Genomic DNA, 27,040 nt, shown 5'->3' on the forward strand with positions numbered 1-27,040 from the left:
AGCCATTGTTCAGTGGGTCGAGCTGGCTTAGCCGGGGCTGGGTTGGTCCTGCCCCCCTCTCCAAGTCCCGGCCCCTCCTTAAAGCTGGGAGAGGGGGCCAGTCCCCGGCTCTGAGCACTCTGCTGTCCTCGGGTGCAGGCCACCATGAGCAAACGGAAGGCGCCGCAGGAGACGCTCAACGGGGGAATCACCGACATGCTCACAGGTTAGCACCGGGCCGGGCGCTGCTGGCTTTCTTTTCCTTTCTTTCCACCTCATTGCCTTCCCTTGCTTCTCTCCCGTCCCCACAGCCCTGTGGATAAGGGTCGGCCCCTTGCAGCGGGTAGTCTTCCGTGCGGATCTTCTTTCGGCGCCCATTGCTGGTGGTTGAATGTCAGTTCTGCTGGGGATTCCCGTGTCACCGTTTGGGCTGTCTTTGGCCTGGCCCGTGTACAAGCGGGGGGTCACTGTCCCTTAAGAAGCTGTTACATCCCCTCCTGAAAAACTCAGTTCCCGTTTGTTTACTGGCTGTTCTTGTTTACCCCAGCCTCTTGTTGCCTTTGCAGAACTCGCAAACTTTGAGAAGAACGTGAACCAGGCAATCCACAAGTACAATGCTTACAGGTGGGACGGTGCAGCATTCTCTGGTAGCATGCGTCTTGGGATGTGTGGCAGTTAACAGGGCTGAGGGGCCAGTGGATGTTTGGACCATATGCAAGAGGAGAAAAAAGCAAGAACTGAGAGTATTGACTCTGTGGTGGTTACCTTACTGCAATATTTCAGGGATAGTTCGGGCAGAACTCTGTAGGATCATTTCTGATGAGTTCCCAATTCCGATTGAAAATAGGTGTAGCTGATGTGTATTTTTCCCATCATCGAATATGAATTGCTGAAAATGCAGTTTGATTTTAAGCCATAGTGAAAGACAGCGGATGAGGTCTGTGCTGTGAAATAGATGTGATTCAAGGAATCAGATCTCCATCTGGTTGGTGTTTGGCTGATCCTTGGGTCCAGTCCTTGTCCATCTCACCAGGGCCCTTATGGTAGTCATTATTCCCACATCCAGTTACTTGTGCCCCTTAGCCTACAAACATGTCCAAGTCCCTCAGCTCTTAAAAACAAAAACAAAGCAATCTTAACTTCTTTCTGCCCTCTAGCTAGCTCCTGTCTCTTTCCTCCACTTTACAGTTAAACTTCTTGAATAATCTGTGTTTCTTGCCTGCATTTCCTTAGCCCTAGTCATTCATTATGTCATTTTGGTATAATTTCCGTCCCGCCATTCCTCTGAAAATGCTCTCACCTACATCTCACCTTATTGGACTCTCATTGGCATTAACCATTAGCTCATTCCATTCGTCTTTGCCCTTGAATTCTGTGATGGCACTCCGATCTGTTCTTTCACGTCTTTTATCTTCCTTTCAAAGCTGGTAGTTCCTGGAGGTCTGCCTTTAGTCCTTTTTTCTCATTTTCATAATTTCCTTGGCAATCTTAACCATTCTTGGCTTTGGATACTGGTTATGTCATTGACTCCAAATCTGTAGCTCATTGGGCTTTTCTCAAGACTTTTAGGACTCTTTCACCTTTATCTTCATCCTTTCAAAATTGAGCTCAACTCTTTCCTTCCCTTCCCATTCAACATAATTGAAAACTGATTATGCTCCTTTCCTTATCTCTCTTGACTGCCTGTTTAAAGTAATTGTACTATCATCCACACATTTGATGACCTAAAAATCAACCCTATATTCTGTTTAAGTTCAGAGAGGAGGTGTTTAGTTTTGAAGGAGCCAGTCAGGGGATAAATGAAAGGAAGAACAGTCTAGAGAAAGGAAACAAAATCTGCCAAGGAGTTGAGACCTGAGGGAGTATAACATTTTCCCAGAAGTCAGTAATTGATTTTGCCTGAGTGGGAAATAAGTCTGGAAAAGCAGGTGTTGCCTGCATGTTCTTCCCTACCCTGATTATACATTTCTCTTGATTTTGGCCAAGTATTCTTTTGAAAATAGTTACCTGATTCTGTCATTCTTCCATATCAGATAATTAAATATTTCCTCTTTACCTTGATAAAGCCCAAATGCTTTGTGGCATATAAAAAGGCTTTCATGCTTTAATTCTTCTTTCCTTCACGATTTGCCCCATAATACCATTGTCTGGAACTACTTGTCTTTACTGAAACAATTCCCTCAACAAACTGCCCTCAACCTACTTTTCCAGACTCATCATCAGTAATATGCTAATAGAGAAGTTGAAATCCAAATCTAAAGGTTTATATGTATTAGAATAGAATGAAAAATCAAGGCGGCAAAGACTACCCGATATTTATGCTTTGGACTTAGATGTACTCTGGCTTTTATCAGCATCACTACTAAGCTATATTTAGCGTTGAAATTATAGACAGGAGACCATCAGTGAGCTCCCAGGGTGTCCCCAGTGTGTCACCAGATTACTGAGCTGGATGTGTGTGGAGATGGGCAAGAATCACAGGTCAGTACTTTATGTGGAATGGAAATGAGAGCAATGAAGAAAAAGAACATAAGTATAAGGACACAGGGGAATCCAGTTGCAGTTTTAAGCCATGAATTTAAAAATAGCCATCCAGGGGCACCTGGATGGCGCAGTCAGTTGAGCGTCTGAGTCTTGATTTCTGTTCAGGTCCTGGCCTCAGGGTCATGGGATCAAGCCCTGGATAGGGCTCTGAGCTTGGAGGGAGTCTGCTTGGGATTCTCTCTCGCCCACTGCCCCTCCCTGCTCCACATGCTTCCATGATCTCTTTCTCTCTGTCTTTTGCTCTCTCCCTGCCCTGCAAAATAAATAAATAAATCTTAAAAAAACAAAAAACAAAAAACCCATCCTTAAGCCAGTTTGGTATCTAGTAGTCCAAATACCACTAGGTGGCACATTTTTATGAGAGTTATGAACAATTTCTAAAAACTAGCTTAATCCCAAAAAGGAAAGGTTGCTGGTTTGCCAAATCTCCCTAGTTTTAAATATACAGGTAAAATTATGTTATCCTTAAATGTGAGGATTTTCAAGATACTTCTGAAAGTTATGCAGGTGGTCTGTCAGCTCCTCTGAGTTTTTTTAAGTTCGACACAGATGTGGAAAATTTGTTATTGTGATAAAAGTTGAAGCTGCATCTTTGCTTGTGTGTATTCCAGTTTAAGAAAAATTAAGACGTCACTGGATTTCTAACTGGATTTCTTTTTTTTTGGCTCTTTATAGAAAAGCAGCATCTGTGATAGCAAAGTACCCACACAAAATAAAGAGTGGAGCAGAAGCTAAGAAATTGGTAAGTTTAGTGAGCAAGCTGAATGAAGAGTTCACACATGTACAAATTTGGTGGGTTCCCTCAAAACTAAATTTGCCTCTCTGAAGCTGCCTTGACCCACACAGGCAGATTTCACCACTCCTGTTTTTACTGGGAAGGGTGTGGATTGAAATTTTGCTTTAAATATATGTAATTACAATTTTTTTCTATACCTTGCCATATATACATGTACTCACATTGAATTTCAGCTTCAGTGTTGTATAGTGACAGAATGGTATTGGCATGTCTGGTCTCCAGCTATCATTTTCTCATCCCCAGGTATAGGAATTTATGTGAGTTAATGAGAGTTGGTGTTCCCAAAGAAATCTTACCTACTAATAACATAATTAAGTCCCTTTGTATATTATTGCATTTAGCCCTCTGCTCTGTAATTTCCTTGAAGCCCTCCCTGTATGCTGTGTCACGATATGTGTCACAGTCTCTAGAGGATCACATGTCTTGGTAATTTACATTAATATTGCTAAGACTGTCCTAGGAAAGTCTACCTATTGATAGATTTTTCTCTTTCATCTAAATCTCGCTAAAGGATTCTAAGTTCCTCAAAATTGTGGACCATATCTTATTTGTCTTTTGTGAAAGATGTCAAACTGATGTGGTTTTTGATTCGTCTAGGTCGTCCTGATAGTTACCACCTTCTTCTGTTTTTCTTTACCTATTTGTGTTCACAAAAGTCCTCTAGAATTTAGGTATCAATATTTGACTATCCTTAATTTTCTCATGAGAGCCTTCAAAATATGAACCCTAACTGTCCTTGTATTTTCACCTTTCAGGGTCATAAAATTATCATAAATCTTATACATTTTATGATTGAGTGACAGATTATCCATATTAATTACGTGTCACATCTTTATCTTGAATTTATTACTCAATGCTAATCATGCCCTGGTATATAGGTTTTAAATTCTTAGTGCTATAAATTGTTCTCAGCATCAGTATTATCCTCCCCAAATAGACTAGCCAAGGAAGTTATAAATACATTGGATTTTAATTCTGAGTTTCTCTCTTGGTGAACTCAGGCATCGTTAACCTCCAAAGCCACTTCTGCTTCCATTCTGTTCCCCTTTTATCACTATTGAATTTCTTTTTTTATGTTAATTGCATGTAGCCTGCTCACTTATTAGATTCAAACTTTTGACAAGCTCTGATGCACTTTATCCCAAATCTGAGCTTATGGTTTATCCCTAAAAAGAACACAAAAGTATCCAAAATTCCTTTTGTATGAGACTGGACTTAATATGAAAATCTCATCATTATTCCTTTCCACTATTATATTAAAAACCACTGACCTACTCTTTGGCACATGTGAGTGCTTCTCAATAATTCTAGAAATCTCATATTTCCAGAATGAGTGTTTGCCTCTTAATCTTTAATGTTAAGTATAGAAAATAGCCTGGGCTTAAATTGCTTTAGGCCAGTAAGTATCTTCTGATAGAAGAAATGAGAAACTGGAGCAGTTTCCATTTTCTAGTCTATTCATTTCCTGAATCTTGTTCATTTCTATCTGGTAGTTGCTATTTTCAGAACTTGAATATTCAGTAGTCTTGGAACACTTAACATTAACTTAACTTAAACATTAAATAAATCAAGAATATCGAAGGGTGAGGTTAGGGCTAAGAGACAGTAGGAAATGACTGGCACACATGTTGATGCATTTGAACATCTAACTAAAGAGGACCAACACCGCCAAGAATGAACCCTAATGTAAACTTTGATGATGGTATTTGAGTGTCCATTCATCAGTTATAACAAGTGTAGCACTCTGGTGGGGGATGTTGATAATTGGCTGGGCTGTGCATGTATGGGGGCTGCGGGTATACGGGAACTGTGTACTTTGTGATCAGTTTTGCTGTGAACCTGTAACTACTCAAAAAAAGCCCTTATTTAAAGGAGAAAAGTAAAAAAGGATCAGAAACATGAACAAGTTCAACTTCACTAATAATCAGAGTTGCAGATTAAAACAAGATGCTGTATGGTGCTATCAAACTATCAAATATAGTATACAGTATGGATAAAGATGTGGAAAAAGACATTCAGTTACTAAGGATGGAAATCCTGGTTATTTCCAGCTTTTCTGAAGGATAATTTGGCAGAATGTTGGCAAATGTATATATCCTTTGTCCCGGCAATTCCACTTTGAGGAATTTATCTTGAGGAAACCAGTAGAGAGATATGTATACTAGGATTCATTAGTTCATAAATTTTGAGCACTATATGCCAGATACTCATCCAGGTGCTGGGGGTAAAGCAGTAAAAACAGGATCTGCTCTCATAGGGCTTATATTCTAGAGCAAAGCTGTCCAGTAAAGTAACCATGAGCAGCATTTGGCCAGTGAGCTCTTGAAGTATGGTTAAGGGGACTGAGGAATGAATTTTTTTAGTTTTAATAATGTAAACTTAAAATGTCACATGTGGCTCGTGGCTATCACATTTGTGCCGTTCTAGAGCAGTGGTTCTCAGAGTCGCTATATCTAGACCAGCAGCAGCAGCATCACCTGGGAACTTGTTAGAAATGCAACCTATTGGGGCACCTGTCTGACTCGTCAGTAGAGCACATGACTCTTGATTTCAGGGTCGTGAGTTCAAGTCCCACCTTGGGTGTAGAGTTCACTTAAAAAAAAAAGAGAAAAAAAGAAATGTAACCTATTAAGTCAGAAACTCTAGAGTGGGACTTGGCATTCTGTGTTTTAACACATCCCCAAGGTGATGACGATGCAAAAGCTTAACCCCTGCTCTAGAGGATGTTCATGACATTGTTATATCAGATTTTGTAAACTAAATGTCTCCTGTGGTAGGGTATTTGTTAAGTAAATTATGATACACAGTGATATACCATGCAGCCATTAAAGATAGTTGTATTTATATATTGATATGGAAATTTGTTCATGATGTATTTTTAAGTTAAAAAAAGTACAAAGCAGAATGATTCTATTTTTGTAAGAAAAATATGTATATACATATACAGATATATATGTACATGCACATATAACTCTGCTTATGTATGTGAGCCTAAAAGAAGTCAATGTAGCAGATGTTAGGTGATGAGATTACAGTTTATTTTAATTTTCAGGGCAATGAAATTAACAAGTGATTTATATATTTTTCTTTATGCAACTCTATTTCTTCTAATTTTTCTACAACAAAAATTAATTTTAAAAAAAGTAAGTCATTTATAATTGTTTTATTAGGGCTTCTCTTTTGTCATCATTTAAGGATTTTGTTGGGAGAATATGTATTTTCGCCGTGGCTCAGTTTTCTGTGTCCTTTGTTTTAAAACTGGTCATGTGACAATCATTTTTTTTCATTTCCTATTTTTTACTTTATCTTTGAGTGATTTGGTAAGCATTATATTTATATGAGTTTTATATTTTTAATTTTCTGTTAGCCTGGAGTAGGAACAAAAATTGCTGAAAAGATTGATGAATTTTTAGCGACTGGAAAATTGCGTAAGCTGGAAAAGGTAAAATTTTAACTTGTTTGCTTATTTGATGATAGTGTCTGCCTTTATAGCAACTATCATGTAGCATGATATTATTTACCTGGTGAGACTAGGAAGGAAAAGAGGAGTGGAGTTTATGGCTTTAAGTGTTCTATTTTAAAAATTCTGAATACTGTTCCTGTAAGATATTCAATTATTTTATGTGACATTTTAGAGACTGTTAGCATCTGTGATAGAATTAGTTCCTTATATTCAGTATCATTCAGAAGGTAGATTATAAACTTCGATAAAACATTGTTATATTTTAGAATTTCTATTCTTAAACTCTCCGAAGCATTTTTATGGTTTTATTTCACCCTGATTGTAATTATACTACTTAGGGTCTTTTATGAATAAGCCTTTCTAAAGTATGGGATAAGTTAAGAGATGAGACATCTTCTCTGCTTTGTTACTTACCTAAAACCACTGAGGTTTATCCAGGCAGATGTAAATGGCTCTTCAGGTCTCTTAGTAGACTGGTACATTTCCAATAAGATCATTTGAGTCCTCAAAGCATTCCTGAATCATTATTAGACTTTTTTTTTTTTCCCTTAAAGATTCGGCAGGATGACACGAGTTCATCTATCAATTTTCTGACTCGAGTTAGTGGCATTGGGTAAGAAGTATTTTCTAAGCAGACACAGTAGTAGGGTTGGTTTTATTTTTTATGTGAGCCAAAATAAGTACATGCTATTTCTCCTCAAAACCTGTACCTTTTCATCCCTGTGTCTTTGACCATATGGTTCACTCTTCCATATCTTATGTGTCTGAGGCTGGCTCTTCAGGTGCTACCTCTACTTTAAAAGCCCATCCAAGGCAAATGTTACCTCCTTCATAAAACCAGTTTGATTCCCCAGCCAGAAATTATCTCCTTCTAAACTCCACTAACACTTGCTCTGTGTACATCTTCTCACTCCCTCCAGATTTTGCTTCTCTGAGCATATTTATCTTAAGCATTTATTTTATTTTTTATTTTTTTAAAGATTTTTTTTTTTTTTATTTGAGACAGAGAGAATGAGAGAGAGAGAGAGAGAGCACATGAGAGGGGGGAGGGTCAGAGGGAGAAGCAGACTCTCTGCCGAGCAGGGAGCCTGATGTGGGACTCGATCCAGGGACTCCTGGATCATGACCTGAGCCGAAGGCAGTCGCTTAACCAACTGAGCCACCCAGGCGCCCTATCTTAAGCATTTAAACTGTTTTTCCATAGCACCTAACATAATGACTTAAAAATTTGGAACAAACACCCACGCATTTTTTCCTGAAGGAGTCTTTATCTTAAAATTTGAGTTAGCACCAAAAGGGGCTTCTTGGACACTTCTTGACAACATAAAGATTAACATTCAAACATTAAGGCTGTGGGGCACCTGGTGGGTTCAGTCGGTGGAGCATGTGACTCTTGATCTCAGGGTTGTGAGTGTGAGCCCCACGTTGGGTGTAGAGATTACTTAAAAAATAAAATCTTAAAAAAAAACCATTAAGGCTATAATGCTTTACTTAAGTCTCATCTTTGTGGAATGAGGCATTCTTTTAGATATGTGATGATTGTTCATTTAAATGGCAACATTTGATGAAAGTTACTCTAAAATATATTAAATTCTTAAACTTAGTATACTGAAAATAAGCATGACTCCTTAGGGACTTAAAGCCATTCTAAAATGTTAGAAGTTGTTTTAGAGAGCCTCCGTGTTATTATCCTCTTTTTCCAGGCAAGAACACTGAATACAGAAAGTGGGATAACTGGCAGAGTCAGAATCCCTGTTTGCTGACTCCCAATTCACTTCTACTTCTTATGTGCCGCATTGCCTCTCTGCTATGAATAATCTGTTTCTGTATCACACAGTTTCTGTACAAAGACTCCTTGTCATTAAAGTTGCAGTTTAAATACCATTTCACAGGCCTTCCCTTGCTACCCAATCTTAAGTAGGACCCATCCAGTCTGTCACATTACCCTATTTTAAATCATTTGCCTGGTATTTTTTTGTTTGCTTATATACCTATTTATTTTCTCTCTCTACTCATTGAAATGTAAGTGGGGAAGACCAAGGCACTTATTTGTCTTATTCCTGCTGTATTTTCAGCACCTAGAAGAGTATCTGGCACATAACAGGCCCTCAGTTAATCTCATTTGAATGGATGAACTGTTTTCCTGTTTGTATGTATGTTTTATGAAGTACATGTACCTTATAACACCTAGTTGCTTAGATGTCTTTTTCATGTCCAGGTTCATGGCTGTCTTCCTAGATTGAGGCTTCAAGAATTCTTCTCTTTGGATAAAATCACCAAAATAACCACAACATTTTAGCAGGTCTTGTTTAGCTCCATAGTAACTCTTTACAAAAGAAGACAATAATAATAATTGAATAATTCAATATACTGATTTTCACTTGATATTGAGATAATGCTTTTCTTTCGTTGTAGTCCATCTGCTGCAAGGAAGTTTGTAGATGAAGGAATTAAAACATTAGAAGGTGAGTTTGTACAATAGGTCATCAATTCCAAGTCAAATATGCTCCTGAAGGATGGTTAATGCTCTAGCAAACTAGAACTTGAGAAACCTTTATTCAACTAGTAAAAAGGAAAGCTAAGATTTTCTTTTTAGCTCTTTAGTAGAGAATAGGTATAAAGTGTAGTTTTTATTCCTGTGTTAAACATGTTTAGGTTTGTAACTTAGAAGAAAATCAAGAAGAGCAAGAAGTGGCTTCTTGGTTTATTTGCAGACTTTTAGATTTAAATTGCCTTTGTTTCTCTAGTAAAATTTTGGACAACAGAATCCTACACATTCAGCCTAAAGGCCAAGTGATATATATACTGAGCAAGATTCTGTAAGAGTCTTGCAATATTTATTGAAGGAATTTTTGCTTTCAAAGAAGTGAAAAAATAGTCTAAGTCAAGTAATTATAAAACATTTTCCTTAAACTTAGGATAGCTTGATCCTTTGAATATAACTTATTTCTTTGTACTTTTAAGGGTATATACTATAGTTGGAGATAGAAATAGAGATTTATTGCAGTACATCTGTAGCATTTGGGGTTTAATATTTGTGAATTCAACTCTTTGTACCCAAATGGTTAAGTGGACAGGTTCTAGGGACTGATCTGGGTTTGAATCTAATCTCCACCACTTGACTAGAATGGATGACTGTGGTGTTTTGGTTTCTTAGCTACAAAATGCTATCATAATTTCTGCCTCATATGATTTAATGCAGTAATATATGAAAAGCCCTTAGCATACAGTGGTTGGTACCTAATAAGTACTTAAAAATAGTAACTGACTCTTAAGAGGCATGATTAATTAGTAATACTACAAAGTTAAGAATTTGTGTGAGTCCTATAACCAGAGAATAAACTCTACTGTATCTGCGTCTCAGAGAGGATGTGTGCTTTTCTGCCTATGGCATATTTGGTTTATCTGAGTGAAATATGGGTTAAAGGGGTCAAAAATTTGTTTCTCAAACAAAAATTGCCTCCCTTGGGAGTGTCAGAGATCTGCTGTAATGGTTTTTACATTATTTCACAATTCACAGATATGTAATTTGATAACTGTCAACATCTATGTGCCTATATGTAACAAGCTCATTATTTCCATTGCATTTTCAGTGTTTACTGTGTACACACAGCTATGAGAAATATTAAGTGCTCCATGTATCAAAGATTCTCTCCATTTTATATCTCCAGAGAGAATTTATGTTTGTGAATATGTAAGGGTGACTATAGGAATTGCTTTGGGAGCATACTTATCTTGCTTCTCCTTTCGTAAGGCTTACTCCTGTACTCATGTCCAGTAAAGGAACATCCAAGTGGAATTAAGTCACTTTTGTTTATTTATTTTTTAAAGATTTATTTGTTTATTTGAGAGAGAATGAAAGGTAGCATGTGCGTGCAAACGGGGGAGGGACACATGGAGAGGGAGAGAAGCAGACTCCCTGCTGAGTACAGAGCCCCACGTGGGGCTTGATCTCACCACCCTGAGATCATGACTTGAGCCGACATCAGGCATTGGAGTCTTAACCGACTGAGCCACCCAGGCATCCTTAAGTCACTTTTAGATTTAAGACATGATGTTATGATATGACAGTTTTTTAATTTAAATAATGAAAATAATACCTCTCCTTTCAACAGAATTTTAAGCACAGTGCCTGTACAAGTTATTACTCAATAAATACTAATTGAGTGAAGGAGTGCATGAACAGCAGATGGGCAATATAAATACTTAAAACATTTAGAAGTTGTGGTTGCTGCTATTACCATAAGTTAGCAATATAGGTTCTTATAAGGCTGCCTTTTACTATAGTTAGTGAAGTGTGGTATGATCCTGGTATGTTTTATCTATTATTCTGTGTAACTATAATTGAAATTTTGATTCAGTAAGTAAAAATGATCATGAAATCAACTGTTAGATTTTACTACATTGATTTGAAGAACTTTTATCTAGTTCTTAATATCTGAATTTTTTTCTTTTTTTCTTATCTTTTTGAAGTCATATTCTTATCTTTTCAAAGCATATTTTCCTAGCAGTTCTTTGTAAAAAGGATCACTAAATTTAGCAACTTTTTCCCAAAAATGTTTAAATTAGCACCTCAACTTTATATGTCCTCTATACAGATCTCAGAAAAAATGAAGATAAGTTGAACCATCATCAGCGAATTGGGTTGAAGTAAGATAGCAAATTTTCTTTTCTTTTGACATTTGAGATATAAAAGTATAAAATTTCTTATAGCCATTCTTCCATACACCATAAAAATTCTTCAAATTTAACTAAACACAACCATTTTTCTATTCAGGAACGCTAAGATTTGTTGCAGACTTTTGTAGAGAATATGCCTGTCTTCATACGTTTTGTTATTACCTTTCAGTCTGTTTTCTTGTTTTGAGTATTTCCCTCATTCTCTTGACGTTAGTGAAGTCTTAAAACATATAGGACTGAGTACGTCAGTCAGTCAGTGGGTGTTTATTTTGTGCTTAAACATTGTAGAAAGCACTGCATTAGGTCTGGGGTAAGGATATAAACAGGGTCAGTAAAGCCCTTAAGAAGTTTAGAGTCTACATGAGAAGCTAGGACATGAACATGGAGTGCTAAATTAAAAACAGAAAAAGAAAAAAACCCGAACACCTAAATAATGGTGTAGGAGTAACTAGTAGGAATGTTGTATATCAGCATCCATAATTATTTCGTGTGCTGGAACCCCTTTTCTAATTGACTTTTTCTAATGCATAGTACATAAACATGTATCTCCTCCTGTCTTATGTAGTCTTATTGGCAATTCAGTCCTAATAACCCCCTGAACTTTGCTGTTGATGCTTTACCATAAGACCTTAAACTTACACTGCTCTTCCAACCATAAGACCTTAAACTTACACTGCTCTTCCAAGACTTTGAGCCGGTAGGAGACCAGAATATTCTCACTTTCCTTGCATTTACATAATAGAGATCTGCTGAAGAACTTGGTGGTTGTGAGAATTGGTTTTGACCAGGTGCTTTATCATTTTTAGATGTTATTTCATACTGAGATATTTTTATAACAGCCTTATTGAAATATAATTCATATATCATATGATTCACCCACTTAAAGTGTACAGTTCAGTGGTTTTTAGTATATTCATAAAGCTGTACAACTATTACTGCAGTTGATTTTAGAACATCTTTGTTATATCCCAAAAAGAACCCATATCTGTTGGCCTTCACTCCCCATTTCTCCCCAGCTGCCCCTCTGTCCCTGCCTGCTTCTGACAACCACTAATGTACTTTTTGTCAATATAGATTTGCCTATTCTGGACACTTCATATAAATGAAATCATACAATATGTAGTCTTTGTGACTGGCTTTTTTTCACTTAGTGTAATGTTATCTCGATAATGTTTTAGAATATAATTTTGTAGGATATAAGAGCAATAAACTGTAACCCCTTGACTTGCCAGTAGGGAGCAGTCTAATTTGGAAACATACTAACTTAAACTGTTCATTTACTCTTGGTATGTGAATATGAAGTTTATTTAAAATAAGTTTTGATGGAGTATCTGGAATATAATAAAAGGGTGGCACTTAAAAATTTTGGTCTAAGTTAAGAAATAAACCTATCCCCACCCCCAACTTTACTGTTATCTTCTTACTGAACTTTAGTCTTGATTTTTGAATGATCTGCTGGTATAAGGACACTTGATATAGTAGGCAGTTTACTTTTTAAGAAGATTTAAATTTCACAAAAATCTTTTGTTTACTTATTCTGTCTTTATAGATATTTTGAGGACTTTGAGAAAAGAATTCCTCGTGAAGAGATGTTACAAATGCAAGTAAGAGTGTGCTGAATTGTATTCTTTGATTAGAATTGAGAATGTCACTTGGTGAAAAGCCATTTTAGAATACTGACTTAATTTTTTTTCTATTAGGATATTGTACTAAATGAAGTTAAAAAAGTGGATTCTGAATACATTGCTACAGTCTGTGGCAGTTTCAGAAGAGGTAACATACTTCTTAATCTTAGGTTATTCATGCCTTGATGTTAAAATTGCCTAATATATACCAAAAAAATGGGTTAAAGAGGTGTAATTTGTGTTACTTAATAGATTTACTAAGATCCAGTAGAGTATGAGCTAAGTTTATTTGTTTATAGATAGGAATATGTATTAAAAATGAGAGGAAATTCATCCTGATTTTATTGTAGGATGATATTTTAATGACTAGTTTTAATAAATTTTACAGAATAATTCTATGTGTATTAAAATCCTAAGAGTGATTGTTTGGCTAGATGGAAGTGAAGCTATGGGTAGGTGGTGGGGTGTTTTGTTTTTTTAACTTTTTTTTTCTAAGTTTTCTTTAATGAATCTAAAAATAATGTCGCTGAAGCACTAGTTCCAAACCAATTCTCACAACAACCAGGTCCTTCAGAAGATCTACTTCTCCTATGTGAATGCGAGCTAAGTGAGAACCAAGAGAATCCTGGTTTCTTACTGGCTCAAAATTTGGAAGGGTAACATAAATTAAAATATTAATTTTAAAAATTGGAATACAAAAACTTGATTTAAAATTTTTGGAATTGATATCTGACTGAATCTCTGGTCACCTTTGGAGTTTTGCTTAGGCAGTAGGTGATGAGCTGTCCCAAATTCTCGGGGTAGCTGCTGTAAGAATCAGGAGTTAGGGAGAGGAAAGTGCTAAATCCACAATTGCTGATAAGTAGAAAGAACATTGGGTTGGGGCCTAAAGAACTGGATCCTGAGGCCAAATCTACTGTCACTGTAGATTGAAGTATGTCTATCTCTCCACATCCTATTTTCCATATTTGTAAAATGAGAGGATTAAAGTTAACCAGTTGTCAAGTCTTTCTGTGCATCAGAAATACCTAAAAAAGTTAAACAAAACAACAACAACAACAACAACAACAAAAAACATTGTTGTACCCTGCTACAAACCTACTAAATAAGAATCTTCTTAGGGTGGGGCCTTGGAATCTAAATTTTTCAAAACACAGACTTGGGTACACAGCAAGCCAAATGCAGGCTCAGTTGAAGATGACAACCTTTCTGGATTTCAATATTTCTGTTTTATTTTACTTTTATTATTGAGTAGGTTGTATGGTTGCGTGCTTTAACATAAAAAAGGTATACACTAAGAAGTCTGCCTCTGCCCTGTCCCAGTTCACCCTCTCCGCTCCGTCCCACCACTGTCCCATTAGTGACCACTTTCTTGTGTGTTCTTTCAGTGGTTTTACATGTAAATATAAATAAATAAATGTGAATATACATTGTTTTTTCCCATTTTATTTTTTATTTTTATTTCTTTAAAAAATGTTACTGAAGTATAGTTGACATACAGTGTTATATTAGTTTCAGGTGTACAACATAGTGACGACAGTTCTGTGCACTACGCAGTGCTCACCGTGATAAGCATAGTTACCATCCATCACTGTACAATGTTCATACGATATTGACTTTGTTAACTATGATGTACTTTTCATCCCCATGACTCACTTATTTTATGATTGGAAGTTTGTATTTCCTAATCCCCTTCACCTATTTTATCCATTCCCCACCTGCCCCCCACCTCTGACAACTATTGGTTCTCTGTACTTGTAAGCCTGTTTCTGTTTTGCACATATTTGTTTTGTTTTTTAGGTTCCACAGATAAGTGAATTATGTGGTATTTGTGTTTCTCAGGCAGACTTATTTCACTTAGCGTAATACCCTCTAGGTCCCCCCATGTTGTCACAAATGACAAGATATCATTCTTTTCTATGACTGAGTAATATTCCATTGTATATTTGTACCACATCTTCTTTATTCAGTGAGTATACATTCTTGGTGTTCTCTTCCCCCTTTCTTTCACAAAAATAACAGAACATATACACAGTACTGCACCTTACTTCTTTCACTTAAAAATACATCTTGGAGATCTTTCCACATCAGTATATAGAGAACATCCTTATTCTTTTTTATAGCTGTATGACATTTGGTTATGTGGTTATGCCATACTTTATCTGTCCCTTTGTTAATAGATTCTTGGATTGTTTTCCTTTTTTTGCTAAAGTAAATTGTTTTGCTTTTTATTTTTAAAAAATTTTTTTTATTTTTAATTTTATTTTATTATGTTAATCACCATACATCACATCATTAGTTTTGATGTAGTGTTCCATGATTCATTGTTTGCGTATAACACCCAGTGCTCCGTGCAGAACGTGCCCTCTTTAATACTCATCACCAGGCTAACCCATCCCCCCACCCCCCTCCCCTCTAGAACCCTCAGTTTGTTTCTCAGAGTCCATAGTCTCTCATGATTCATCTCCCCCTCCGATTTCCCCCCCTTCATTTTTCCCTTCCTACTCTCTTCTTCTTCTTCTTCTTCTTCTTTTTTTTTAACATATAATGTATTATTTGTTTCAGAGGTACAGGTCTGTGATTCAACAGTCTTATTAAATGGGTAGAGTAATACATTTTTGGTAGTAGGTAGGTGGTAAAAGACACTTTTAAGAGAAAAATGAAAAGACAAAATTTTCTTTCTTAAAATAGCTTCCATGAATGTCCTGGGATCAGCACACATTGAATCTAGTCTTCTTTCTGTTTAAATATCTGGTTAAACATTATCGATGTATAAAATGGTGGTCTAGAGAAACTGCCATATCTTCGGTGACCAAGAATATGTTTTATGTATATGTAAGTGACAAATCACTAAGTTCTACTCCTGAAACTAAAACTACACTATATGTTAGCTAACTTGAATTTAAATAAAATCTTGGAAGAAAAAATATGTTTTACATAAGGAAATAGTATTATTTTATGCCAACTGTGTGGCAGGCCCTTTTCTAGATGCTTTTACATATGTTCTTAGTTGCACAATGGCCTATAGAGTAGTGTTTAGTAGTTTATAGACAGAGAAACTGAGGTCTAGAGGAATATACAGTCCTTATTTGCAATATTGAAAAAAGAATTTTAAGTGAAAAAAAATCCAATTAAATGGAGACAAAACTTCATAGTATTATAATAAAAGGAAGTATAAACAATTGTATATAATCTTCCTAAAGTTATATGGTTGTAGAGTGAGGATCAAAACAAAAATCTAAGTCATTATGAAATGCTACATTCTTTTTTTTTGTTTTAAGATTGTATTTATTTGAGATAGAGAGAGCATGAGCGGGGGTAGGGGCAGAGGCAGAGGGAGGAGCAGACTCCCTGCTGAGCAGGGAGCCTGATGCGGGGCTCCATTCCAGGACCCTGAGATCATGACCTGAGCTGAAAGATGCTTAACTGACTGAGCCACCCAGGCACCCCTCAAATGCTATATTCTTATCCATGATACCATAATAGTAATTTTTACCAATATTCATTAAATGAATTCAGTCATAAGAATTGAAATGGATTTTCTGATTACTCTTTACAGGGTTAGGACATATTGTTTAATTTGAGGTTTTCAGATATATAGTGTTTATAGGTGTATTTTAAAGCTTTTTTTAAGATGGGGGTTTACCCTTTTTAATTGTTTTAAATTCATATTTTTAGCTTTTTTAAAAACTTCAAGTATAATTGACATATAGTTATTTTCAGGTGTACAATATAATGATTCAACAATTCTGTACACACTACTCAGTGCTCATCATGACGAGTGTACTCTTAATTCCCTTCACTTATTTCACCTATCCCTGCCTACCCACGTCCTCTCTGGCAACCACCAGTTTGTTCTCTATATTTAAGAGTCTGGTTTTTTTTTTTTTGTCTGTTTTGTTTCTTAAATTCCACATAAGAGTGAAATCACACTTGATCTTAGCCAAAAGGCCAAGAAGCGATAAGAGTGAAATCATATGGTATTTGTCCTTCTATGACTGACTTATTTCACCTAGCATAATACACTCTACATCCATCCATGTTGTTGCAAATGGCAAGATTCATTCTTTTTTTTTATGCCTGAGTAATATTCCATTGTGCACATATACACACACACACACACACCCCACCACATCTTTATCCATTCGTCTATCAGTGGACACTTGGTCATCTTGGCTATTGTAAATAATACTGCAGTAAACATAGGAGTGCATGTATATTTTTGAATTAGTTTTTTACTTTCTTTGGGTAAATACCTAATAGTGGAATTCCTGGATCATATGGTAGTTCTATTTTTAATTTTGGGGGGAACCTCCATACTGTTTTACAGAGTGGCTGCACCAGTTTGCATTCCCACCAACAGGGCAAGAGGGTTACCCTTTCTCCACATCCTTGTTGCCAACACCTGTTGTTTCTAGTGTTGCTGATGTTAGCTATTCTGACAGGTGTGAGGTGGTATCTTATTGTGGTTTTGATTTGCATTTCCATGATGATGAGCATCTTTTCATGTGTCTCTTGGCCATCTGAATATCTTCTTTGCAAGAATGGTGTTTTTAAATGTTTTTATTCATTATTGAGTAATTATTTAGGTGCATTTTTAATACATTTAGCCGATTGTATATAATGCATATCTAATGCCAATTACTGTTGTTATCCCAGATTCTTCTGTTTACATCAGTATACCTGAGTAGTTGGACAGAAAATTGAAATCTTGTAATTCTGAATATGAAGTGCAGTGAAAAGGAAAGTTAGGCTATAAGAAGTAAGGCTCCTCCATGTGACATCGTTTTGGTTCTGTTTGCCTAATTGATAGATTTATATGTAGAATTCCATACATATTTTTTATTTTCATAGGTGCAGAGTCCAGTGGTGACATGGATGTTCTTCTCACCCATCCAAGCTTTACCTCTGAGTCAACCAAACAGGTACCACAGAATTTATAATCAAATGTGTTAAGTGTTACACAACAGTGAATATCATTTTCTAAATGATACTTGGATATTTCAGAATGAATTTTTATTTTAATCTTTCTGAAAAGTCAGTTTAAGTGCTTTGTACTGACTGAATTCTGTGAAAGGCAAAGTAGGTGGTTGAAAGGGATACACAGTGGTGTTCTTCTACAAGGAATGGAGGGGATAGTCTGATTTTTGAAAGAAAAAAAATGAAATTTAGTAAAACATTTTCAGAATTATTTATTGCCTTTCATGGGTATTTTAGAAATATCCAGTATAATATTCAGGTTTTCATTAAGGGTATATTTTTCTATTAAACAATATTATATTAAGAAACTTTATTCCTGTTAGAAAACCCATGAAGGCAAAACATTTTTGACTTTGGAATATATACCTTTTAAAGATGAAGCAGCTAATTTTTTGAGTTAATGAAACAGATAAACACAGATGATGTCTGTTTGGGGGTATCTTGATATAGGTGAAGAATGATCGTTCTTAAAAATAGGTTTCATTTGATAAATGAATTTTTGTTAGAAGAAAAAAGTACTTAGAGGAAAACTAGGCATTTGTCCATAGATAATCAAAAAACTCAGGTTAAAAATGTTTTCTTGCTATAAAAGAGTATTTGTTCTTTTTCTTACTTCCTATTTATGTTTCCACAGCCAAAGCTGCTACATCGTGTTGTGGAGCAGTTACAGAAGATCCATTTTATTACAGATACTCTGTCAAAAGGTGAAACAAAGTTCATGGTAAGTACGTGTTTGAGTTAACACTTCTGAAAAAAAAACCTTGGAAACTGTTCAGTGCCCATTCTGAGTATGTGATCTCAGTGCATCTCAGTATTACAGTCAATAAATAGGATATCCATGAGAATATACAGAAGAATTTACAGGATGCTAATCTCAGAATATTTTAGTAAGGAATTTTGTTTTAAATTCCCCCACCTGTAAATAATCTGTGCCATTGGAACACATAATTATGCATAATCTCCTCTTTAAAATTTCTGTAAATGACTTTGACACATCATAAGTTTTTCCTTAACATAGGAAATGTTCTCATATTCTCTGGCTCAGAATTCTTCAGTATGTGAGATTAGAATTGTCTGAAGAATATTAATATGTTACAACACCAAAGAAAGAAAAGAAATTGGGGTATGTGATACAAACAAGTTTTGTGGCATGATAAGCAGAGGAGTTAATATTGGGGGATGCTTGCAGAGATTTTCACAGTGACATCCGTCATGATGATCTGTTAAAAGCCTGTAATCTTCCTAGGGAATTAAAGTTTAAAAATTCAAAACAAATGCCAAATGAATTAAAAAGAGGTTAATAAATGTCCCTGCATAAAAACCGACAGGAAGGCAAATAGAAATCTAGGACTAAGGTAATAGTTACCTTTATTCTACTGCGCACTTAAATTTGTACTTTGAATTCCCTTTTTCCCAAGTTATATGCCTGAAATGGAAAGAGACTGCTTTTGGGGAATGGACATGCTAATATTAGCGAGAGTCTTCTGTATAGATTTGACAGTGGTTTTAGCTAAAAGTAGAAGATGGTTGATAGAGATAATTGAAGTATTGTGTCATTCCGAAAGTAGAATGGTGCCTGCCAGGGTCCTATGGGGAAGGAGAGGAGGGAGTTACTATGTAACAGATACAGAGTTTCAGTTGGGGAAGATGAAAAAAGTTCTGGAGGTGGATGGTGGTGGTAGTTGCACAATGATGTGAATATACTTAATGCTGTAGAACTGCACACTTAAAAATGGTTAAAATGGCAAACTTTATGTTGTGTATATTTAATCAGACACCCAAAAAAATCAGGTGATTAATTTCAATGTGGTGATTTTAATGGGCTATGAAACTGTATTGATTGCCAAAGTTGGCCACATTTTATAATGTTTTCAAAAGAACTATGGGAAAGGTAAAAATAAAAATTCTAGTCAGTCTTTGGGAATCAAATCTATGAGCAGTTCTCCCAGATCTATCAGATTTGGAGCTTTTACTCTATGCCCAGAAATATAGACACATGAGATGTTTTTTGTTGTTGTTTTTTAATTATAAGATTTTATTTATTTATTTATTTATTTATTTGACAGAGAGAGAGAGAGAGAGAGCACAGTAGGGGGAGCGGCAGGCAGAGGGAGAGGGAGAAGCAGGCTCACTGAGCAGGGAGCCTGATGCCAGGCTCGATCCCAGGGCCCTGGGATCATGACCTGAGCCGAAGGCAGACGCTTAACTGACTGAGTCACCCAGGCACCCCTAGACACATGAGATGTTATTCAAAGTAGGGTTTAAATATGTTATAGGAATATCCCTTTTAAATTGAGATTGATTTTAATGCACTCAAAATGAATGTGTGCAAATCTTACATTTAAAGAACACTCAGATAAAATCCTAAAAATAACATGTGCTAGACAAGTTGAAAAAATTTTTTTTCATTGTTAGGAGAGTGTCCTGGTATGTCTGGACATATTCTGGGGACCCCTTCTGGCCTACCTCCAACAGTCATCTCTGTGAAAGGCCCTAGCACTTCCTACTGGGAAAGCCCACTAGCTCTTTTCAGAGTCAGTGACCAGGAAGGTGTTTATAAGATGTAGTAGCAGAAACATTTTTTTTTTGCAGTTTGAGTAGTATTGTGCTGTGCTCAAAGAGAGATCCAGAGGAAACACCAGCAGAGGCTAGTAATCCAGCTAGCAAAAATACAAAGACACATTACAAGCTGGTGGGCTGGGTATAAGCTGAAAAGGAAAGGTGGGTAGCCACATGAGTGTGAACATAGAGAATAGCTAGCAGTGGTGGAATTGGGTTATCCTAGTAGCTGCTCAGTCGTAGCAGAGAAGACCTTTGTCTCGCAGCCAAATTCCAGTGACTGCTGCAAACCAGGCTGGTTCAAACCTTCTTGTGTATGTGATATTTGAAAGACTAAGGCCACTCACCAATCCTAGGACAGGGCTGTACTTGTGGAAACCTTTGCTCTATCTGACCTTCCCAATCTCTCGGTCTATTCCTAGCAGCACATAGACAGCTGTTGCCAGAAAGAGAATCCCTCACATCAATTTCCAGAAGAAAACAGGTTAAAAAAATAAGAAAACAGGTTTTTGTTTGTTTTTAAAGTAGAGAAGACCCAGTTGACAATAAGAGCAAGAAACTAAGGCCTTTATATTGTGACGTAGGAATCCATCTTAGTGGATGGATGGTTTGTGCATAAAGCTCAGATACTGTACATGTGGCTCATATATTCTCTGAAGCCCAAAAAAATGCCATGTTTGAGCCTGCTGTTTTGACATTTATAATTAGTGTATGTTAGGTTGAGGAACAGTCCAAATTAGCTCTCAAATCAATTTATTGTAGAGGCAGTAAGAGGTGATTTATATCTAGTTGCAAAGGAAAGGGTGTGTGTTGCTATGTTGCATTGTGGAGGAGTAGACTTGGATACAGAAGCTATCAGATCTTATTCTGGCTCCATTACTAATTCATTGTATGACATTAGGCAAGTTGCTTTACTTCTGTAAGGCCTTAATATCTTCATCTATAAAATGATACGCTTCTCCTCTGTCAAAGGACTATTGTGCAGATCAAATTAAGTAATATACATGGAAACTTTGAAGAGTTTGTACATGTATCTTCATATGACTGGATCTTCAAAGAATTACACAGTGCTCTACCAATATGATATAATGTAGATGTAATATTTGTTTGGAAACAGATCTGTGAAAGCGACCTGGTAAGGAGTAAGTTGAGAAACCAAAAGTGGGATAGAAAGTGAGGGAGAAGTATGATGTGGAAGAATAAGACAGGGAGAATGAGCGCAAGTATGATGAGGAGGTGTGTTCGGCCAGTTCAACAACTGTGTATTAAGCATCTCTTAAGTCTCCGGCACTGTTCTAGGAGCTTGGGGTGTACCAGTGAATTTCAGTCGAATCTATATTTGGGGGGTGTGAGAAGGGACTGATAGTTAACAATGACCATAATAAATAGGTAAATTGCGTGTTAGGTTAAGATAACAAGTATTATTTTTATTTTTATTTTTTTAAAGATTTTGTCAGAGAGAGAGAGAGAGAGCGAGAGAGAGAGAGCACAAGTAGGGGGAGGGGCAGGCAGAGGGAAAAGTAGGCTCCCTGCTGAGCAAGGAGCCTGATATGGGACTCAATTCTAGGACCTGGGATCGTGACCAGAGCCCAAGGCAGATGCTTAGCCAACTGAGCCACCCAGGCATCAGGATAACAAGTACTATTTTTAAAAAAGGAAGAACAGGGTATGGGGAGATGGATGTGCAGGAAACCCACTGAATAGGATGGTAGGAAGCAGCCTGTTTGAGGGGAGGAGCCTTGGGGAGGGACTTGAGGTAAGGGAGTTAGCCAGTCTGAGAGCATGGCAGGAGTCGGAGCAGTGATGGGGTATGAGCCTTAGCAGAGATAGCCAAAAAAGTTGGGATCTCTGTTTCTGAAAGGAAATTGGCCACAAAATGAATTCAGCTTACAAAGTAGAATAAACCTGGGCATCTGGCTGGCTCAGTCTGTGGAGCATGGGACTCTTGATCTTGGGGTTGTGAGTTCGAATCCCATGTTGGGCGTAGAGATTACAAAAAAACAAAAACATCAGAGTGGAATAAACCATTCTGATTCCATATCCACTTGATTTCAAAACCTCTTGTTGCTGTAACCACTGACTGCAGTTTAAAACATATGACTGTTCATGTGTTTTTCAAATACTCTTCAAAACATAAATTCCTTTAGACTAATAGTCACCAAACCTTAGGAAAGCCAGGGTTAATGTTCCAGATCTTCTTGTAAAGCCATGATTTTTAGGTAACTGAGTTATCTTCCTGTGAATAAAATAGCATTTGGAAGGAAAAAAAAAAAATTTCCTCTGCATTTAGATGCCTGTTTGCCTTATATATGCAGATTTTAGCATTTTGTGCAAGTTTGGCCCAGGTTGATTTTCTGTGAAATATCTACAGTAAGGATTCAAGAGACAATAGAAGATCCCTTGACTACCCCTAGGCAATGAAAGAGGTTTTATTTCAGATGCTCAGCATGAAGCTACCCAATTGAAATGCCAAACAAAACTAATCCACTCAATCTAATAAGGAATTTACAATAATACATAGAAATTCTTTAATATTAACACTTCAGAAAAAGTGCAGGAAATAAAATGAGCTTTTAGGAAAGGAACAAAGCCATTAGACAAAATCCTATTACTAATGTGACAAACGGCAAGATCATTGCCTGTGGCACTCAAACATCCATATCCGCAAGGTAATACCTCATGGTAATTCCAGATGGAAAGCATTTCTGATCCATTTGAAGGTTGAGTTGGAACTTGTTAATGCCTAAGAAGGTAGGTTTCATATTTTGAAGATAAACAGGTTTCACTTAATCTTTCAGACATAACAACAGCTAAAGAAAATACCCATTTTAGATTCTAGATTTTAATTTTTCTATGTTGCTAAGTGAAAAAGTATAGCTTTTAGTGACATGTGTACTCAGTCAACTGTTCTTTAGGACCAGAAGCCTGTCACATGTGTACTTTTCTTTGAATGTTGCATTTGAAACTTTTAATTTGAAACTTCTGATGTTTGTGGCTCTTTTTTATGTATTTATGAGTTGCTCCCCAGGCCAGAATTTTGGCCCATTTTTCTAGAAAAGGAAAAGATTACTAAATAGACCTTGATAACTTTTGTTTGAAAACTGTAGAAGTATAATGAAAACTCACCTGTAGAGAAGATAGAAAATGATCCTCTAATTTTTTTATCTTTTAAATTTTTATTTTTCATCTCTCTGTCTTTTTTAATTTCTGGGAGATTTCCTCAATTTTAAACTCTTCTACTTCTGCTATTGCACTTTTAATTTTGATTTAAGCCTTTTCCTTAAGTGTTCTTTTTCTGTAGTATTCTGCCCTTCATGTATGGAATATTTTCTGATATCTTAAGACTATTACCGATAGCTCTTCTGATGTTCTCCCTCAATCATAATTGTTTCTTGCAGATTGCTTTTCTGTTTGTTTTGGTCTGTGTCTTTCATGTTTGATGCTTTCCCTGATTAGCTCTTGTTTAGAATCGCACAAAGGCCAATCCTCATACCGAGAATCCTTGCCTGCTATTTCCTGTAGTTCTTTAATTACCACAATGTATAAGAGGAAGGTGGCGACAATATATAGTGCATAGAAAAGCCACTAAATTAAAAGTGCCCAGGATTCTAAAACTGCTTGCATTTAAAGCAAAAACCTCACATTTAACGACATCCGATTAAGTTAAGCCTGAAGTTTAAAACGTCTTTAAGCATTCTTTGAAATATCCATTTTAGGGTGTTTGCCAGCTTCCCAGTAAAAATGATGAAAAGGAGTTTCCACACAGGAGAATTGATATAAGGTATTACTCAAAATTTGTTGCTTACCTTTTTCCCTTTTCTCCTTCCTTTGTCCTCTGTGTATCTTGGAATTCACATAAATGTCTAGAACCCCCTTTCATTCTGAAATGCTATGTGTTCGTGGTATAGACACTGCTTAGCCTGAAAATATGCAAATAATAATGATTGTCTACAGAATCTCATCTGTTTTCTCTAGATTTGCATCTCATCATGATGCCTTCCACAGCTCAAAAGTAGTTTCCTGCCTGGGGAAAGTTAGTTGTAATACGTGATACTGCTTTTTGTTTCTCCACACTTCTTGCACAGCATAGTTTACTGAAACCTAGACTAACTGCAAGCTGGGAGTAATTTCAACAGTCTACCTAATGATAGTCTCCTCCTTAGGTTATTAGACCACATAGACTTATTTTAGGTGTTTTGTGCCTTGTTGATTATAAGAGTCCTATTTTTGCCAAATTTGAAATGTGTGGTGAAAGATTTATTTATTTATCTATTTATTTTAGGTTGATACCCAAGGATCAGTATTACTGTGGTGTTCTCTATTTCACTGGGAGTGATATTTTCAATAAGAATATGAGAGCTCATGCCCTAGAAAAGGGCTTCACAATCAATGAGTACACAATCCGACCCTTGGGAGTCACTGGTGGGTATTTGTTTCTGCATTAGAGATAATCCTGGTCATCTGGAGAGAAAGTTATTTTCAAAGCTACTTTGGTTTAGCAGCTTTGGTTTCTCTCAAAAGCCTTTAAGTGATTATACCAGTTAATTGTAGTTTCTTTGTATTGTGAGTCCCTCAGGCAACAAAAGGGTCTTTAAATCCATATGTGCTCTCAAGCCCTCAATTGGAGGCCTTGATAGCAAGAGTTATTTCTAGCTCTATTAGACCGAATTAATGATGCTCAGTAAAAAATCTTATTGGTCTAAAGTGGTTTTTTTGTCTGTTTTTCGTGTATCTCCAAGACTTCTGAAGAATCTCGGTAGCATTGCTTTTAGTGCCAGGACAAACCTGGTAGCTTCGGCTACATGCCTTCTAAAGTTTAAAGAGTTGGTGCACCTGGCTGGCTCAGTTGGTAGAGCATGTGACTCTTGATCTCGGGGTCGTGACTTCAAGCCCCACTTTGAGCATAGAGCTTGCTTTTTTTTTTTTTTTAAGATTTTATTTATTTGACAGAGAGAGGAACAGCGAGAGAGGGAACACAAGCAGGGAGAAGCAGGCTTCCTGCCGAGCAGGGAGCCCGATGAGCATAGAGGTTACTTAAAAAAATTTTTAAAAATAAAAAAAGTTTAAAGAGTAAGAATTGCTTAATCTGTGCCTGTTAACATTTCACAGTGTACGGTGTGGTTTATTATTCTCTACTAGGAAAATGAAAATTTTATCCAGAAAGGATAAAATAGGGCTTTCTTCCCTGGTAGATGAGGGCAGTGGTTCTCACATATAAATGTGTGTATGCGCCATATGGGGACCTCATTAAATGCAGATTCTAATTGGAAGGGGGCCCAAGATTCTGCATTTCTAGTAAGTTTCCAGGTGATGCCCATACTGCTAGTCCAGGGGTCACATTTTGAGTTGCAAGGGAAAGTAACTAGAGTATTTCATATGATCCATGGTGGCTACAGTGGAGATCCAGCAGAGAGGAAAATCATGGATTAGGATCACTTCAATGGCCCTAGTTGGGATACTCAGGTTCCTTTTGTAGCACTGGTAATATATGTGCAAAGCTCAAACACAAGCTCATGTGGGAGGATGGGCGAGGGGGAGGTCAATATCATGTTTTAGTGACTTGGTTACCATTGCCTTTTCCTTCTGAAAGTGAATCCCATACAACTGTCCCTAAATCCTCATAACTAAATTCCAAAACCGGTTTATAAGTAAGTTTCTTTTCTCTCTGTACTTGAAGGAGTCGCTGGAGAGCCTCTGCCAGTGGATAGTGAGAAAGACATCTTTGACTACATCCAGTGGAAATACCGAGAACCCAAGGATCGGAGTGAATAAGGCCCTTTCTTTTCAGGCCAGCTCAGCTCAGCAGGAGCCTTAATTTATTTCTTAACCTTTGCTATGTAAGGGTCTTTGGTGTTTTTAAATGATTGTTTCTTCTTCATGCTTTAGCTTGCATTGTAGTCAATAAAGCCTCTCATACTACTATCAGATGTTCTTATTTTATTAGCAAATAACATATCATGTATGTTCATGATCACACTTTACTAAGGGTTTAGTAGAGAGAAGAGATGAGATGTTAGCAATGTTCAATGGGAATATTTATTTTCTCATTTTCTGCCCTTCTGCTGTAAACCACATTACCCTACTACCTTTCCTCCCATTTATTAATTACAGATTAGTCAGAGACTGGTAACTGGAGGATGATTCAATATTCTTTAGAAATTAGGGAACTTCATAAATTTAATTTTTTTCTTTGGTTGGCTTGGCCCCCATATTCAGTTTTGTCATATATACTTAAAACCTAAGAATAGGTGTGTGGCTTATCTCTTAAATGAAATCTGAAAGTGGTTGTAATTCATGAGAAAGAGCTTCTCTAAGCAAAACCACTTATAACATGCACCCCTATGTACAAAATATGGCCTCTTCAACTTCAAACAAAAATTTCACTTATTTGCCCTAGTTTTCCTCCAAGGTAAA

General features: G+C 36.6%; 1 protein-coding gene across 3 annotated transcripts; it reads left to right on the forward strand.

Moving 5' to 3' along the window:
* POLB (DNA polymerase beta) lies at positions 1-27,040 on the forward strand. Of its 3 annotated transcripts, XM_028124109.2 has the most exons (14): positions 1-205; positions 546-603; positions 3,199-3,265; positions 6,687-6,761; positions 7,337-7,395; positions 9,198-9,247; positions 11,381-11,432; positions 13,012-13,066; positions 13,163-13,235; positions 17,942-18,012; positions 18,702-18,788; positions 24,343-24,407; positions 24,909-25,048; positions 26,304-26,506. In XM_028124109.2, exons 1-14 carry the CDS (start codon positions 145-147, stop codon positions 26,396-26,398), a joined length of 1,008 nt encoding a protein of 335 aa, XP_027979910.1. In that variant the 5' UTR covers positions 1-144; the 3' UTR covers positions 26,399-26,506. The 3 variants fall into 3 exon arrangements, with proteins under 3 accessions (XP_027979910.1, XP_027979911.1, XP_027979912.1); XM_028124110.2 differs by lacking the exons at positions 24,343-24,407; positions 24,909-25,048 and having other exon boundaries at positions 26,304-27,040; XM_028124111.2 differs by lacking the exons at positions 11,381-11,432; positions 13,012-13,066; positions 13,163-13,235.

The sequence above is a fragment of the Eumetopias jubatus genome, unplaced genomic scaffold (genome assembly GCF_037043125.1).
Source record: "Eumetopias jubatus isolate StellerSeaLion01/CBP00866 unplaced genomic scaffold, mEumJub1_p1.0 scaffold_2, whole genome shotgun sequence".
Taxonomy (NCBI): domain Eukaryota; kingdom Metazoa; phylum Chordata; class Mammalia; order Carnivora; family Otariidae; genus Eumetopias; species Eumetopias jubatus.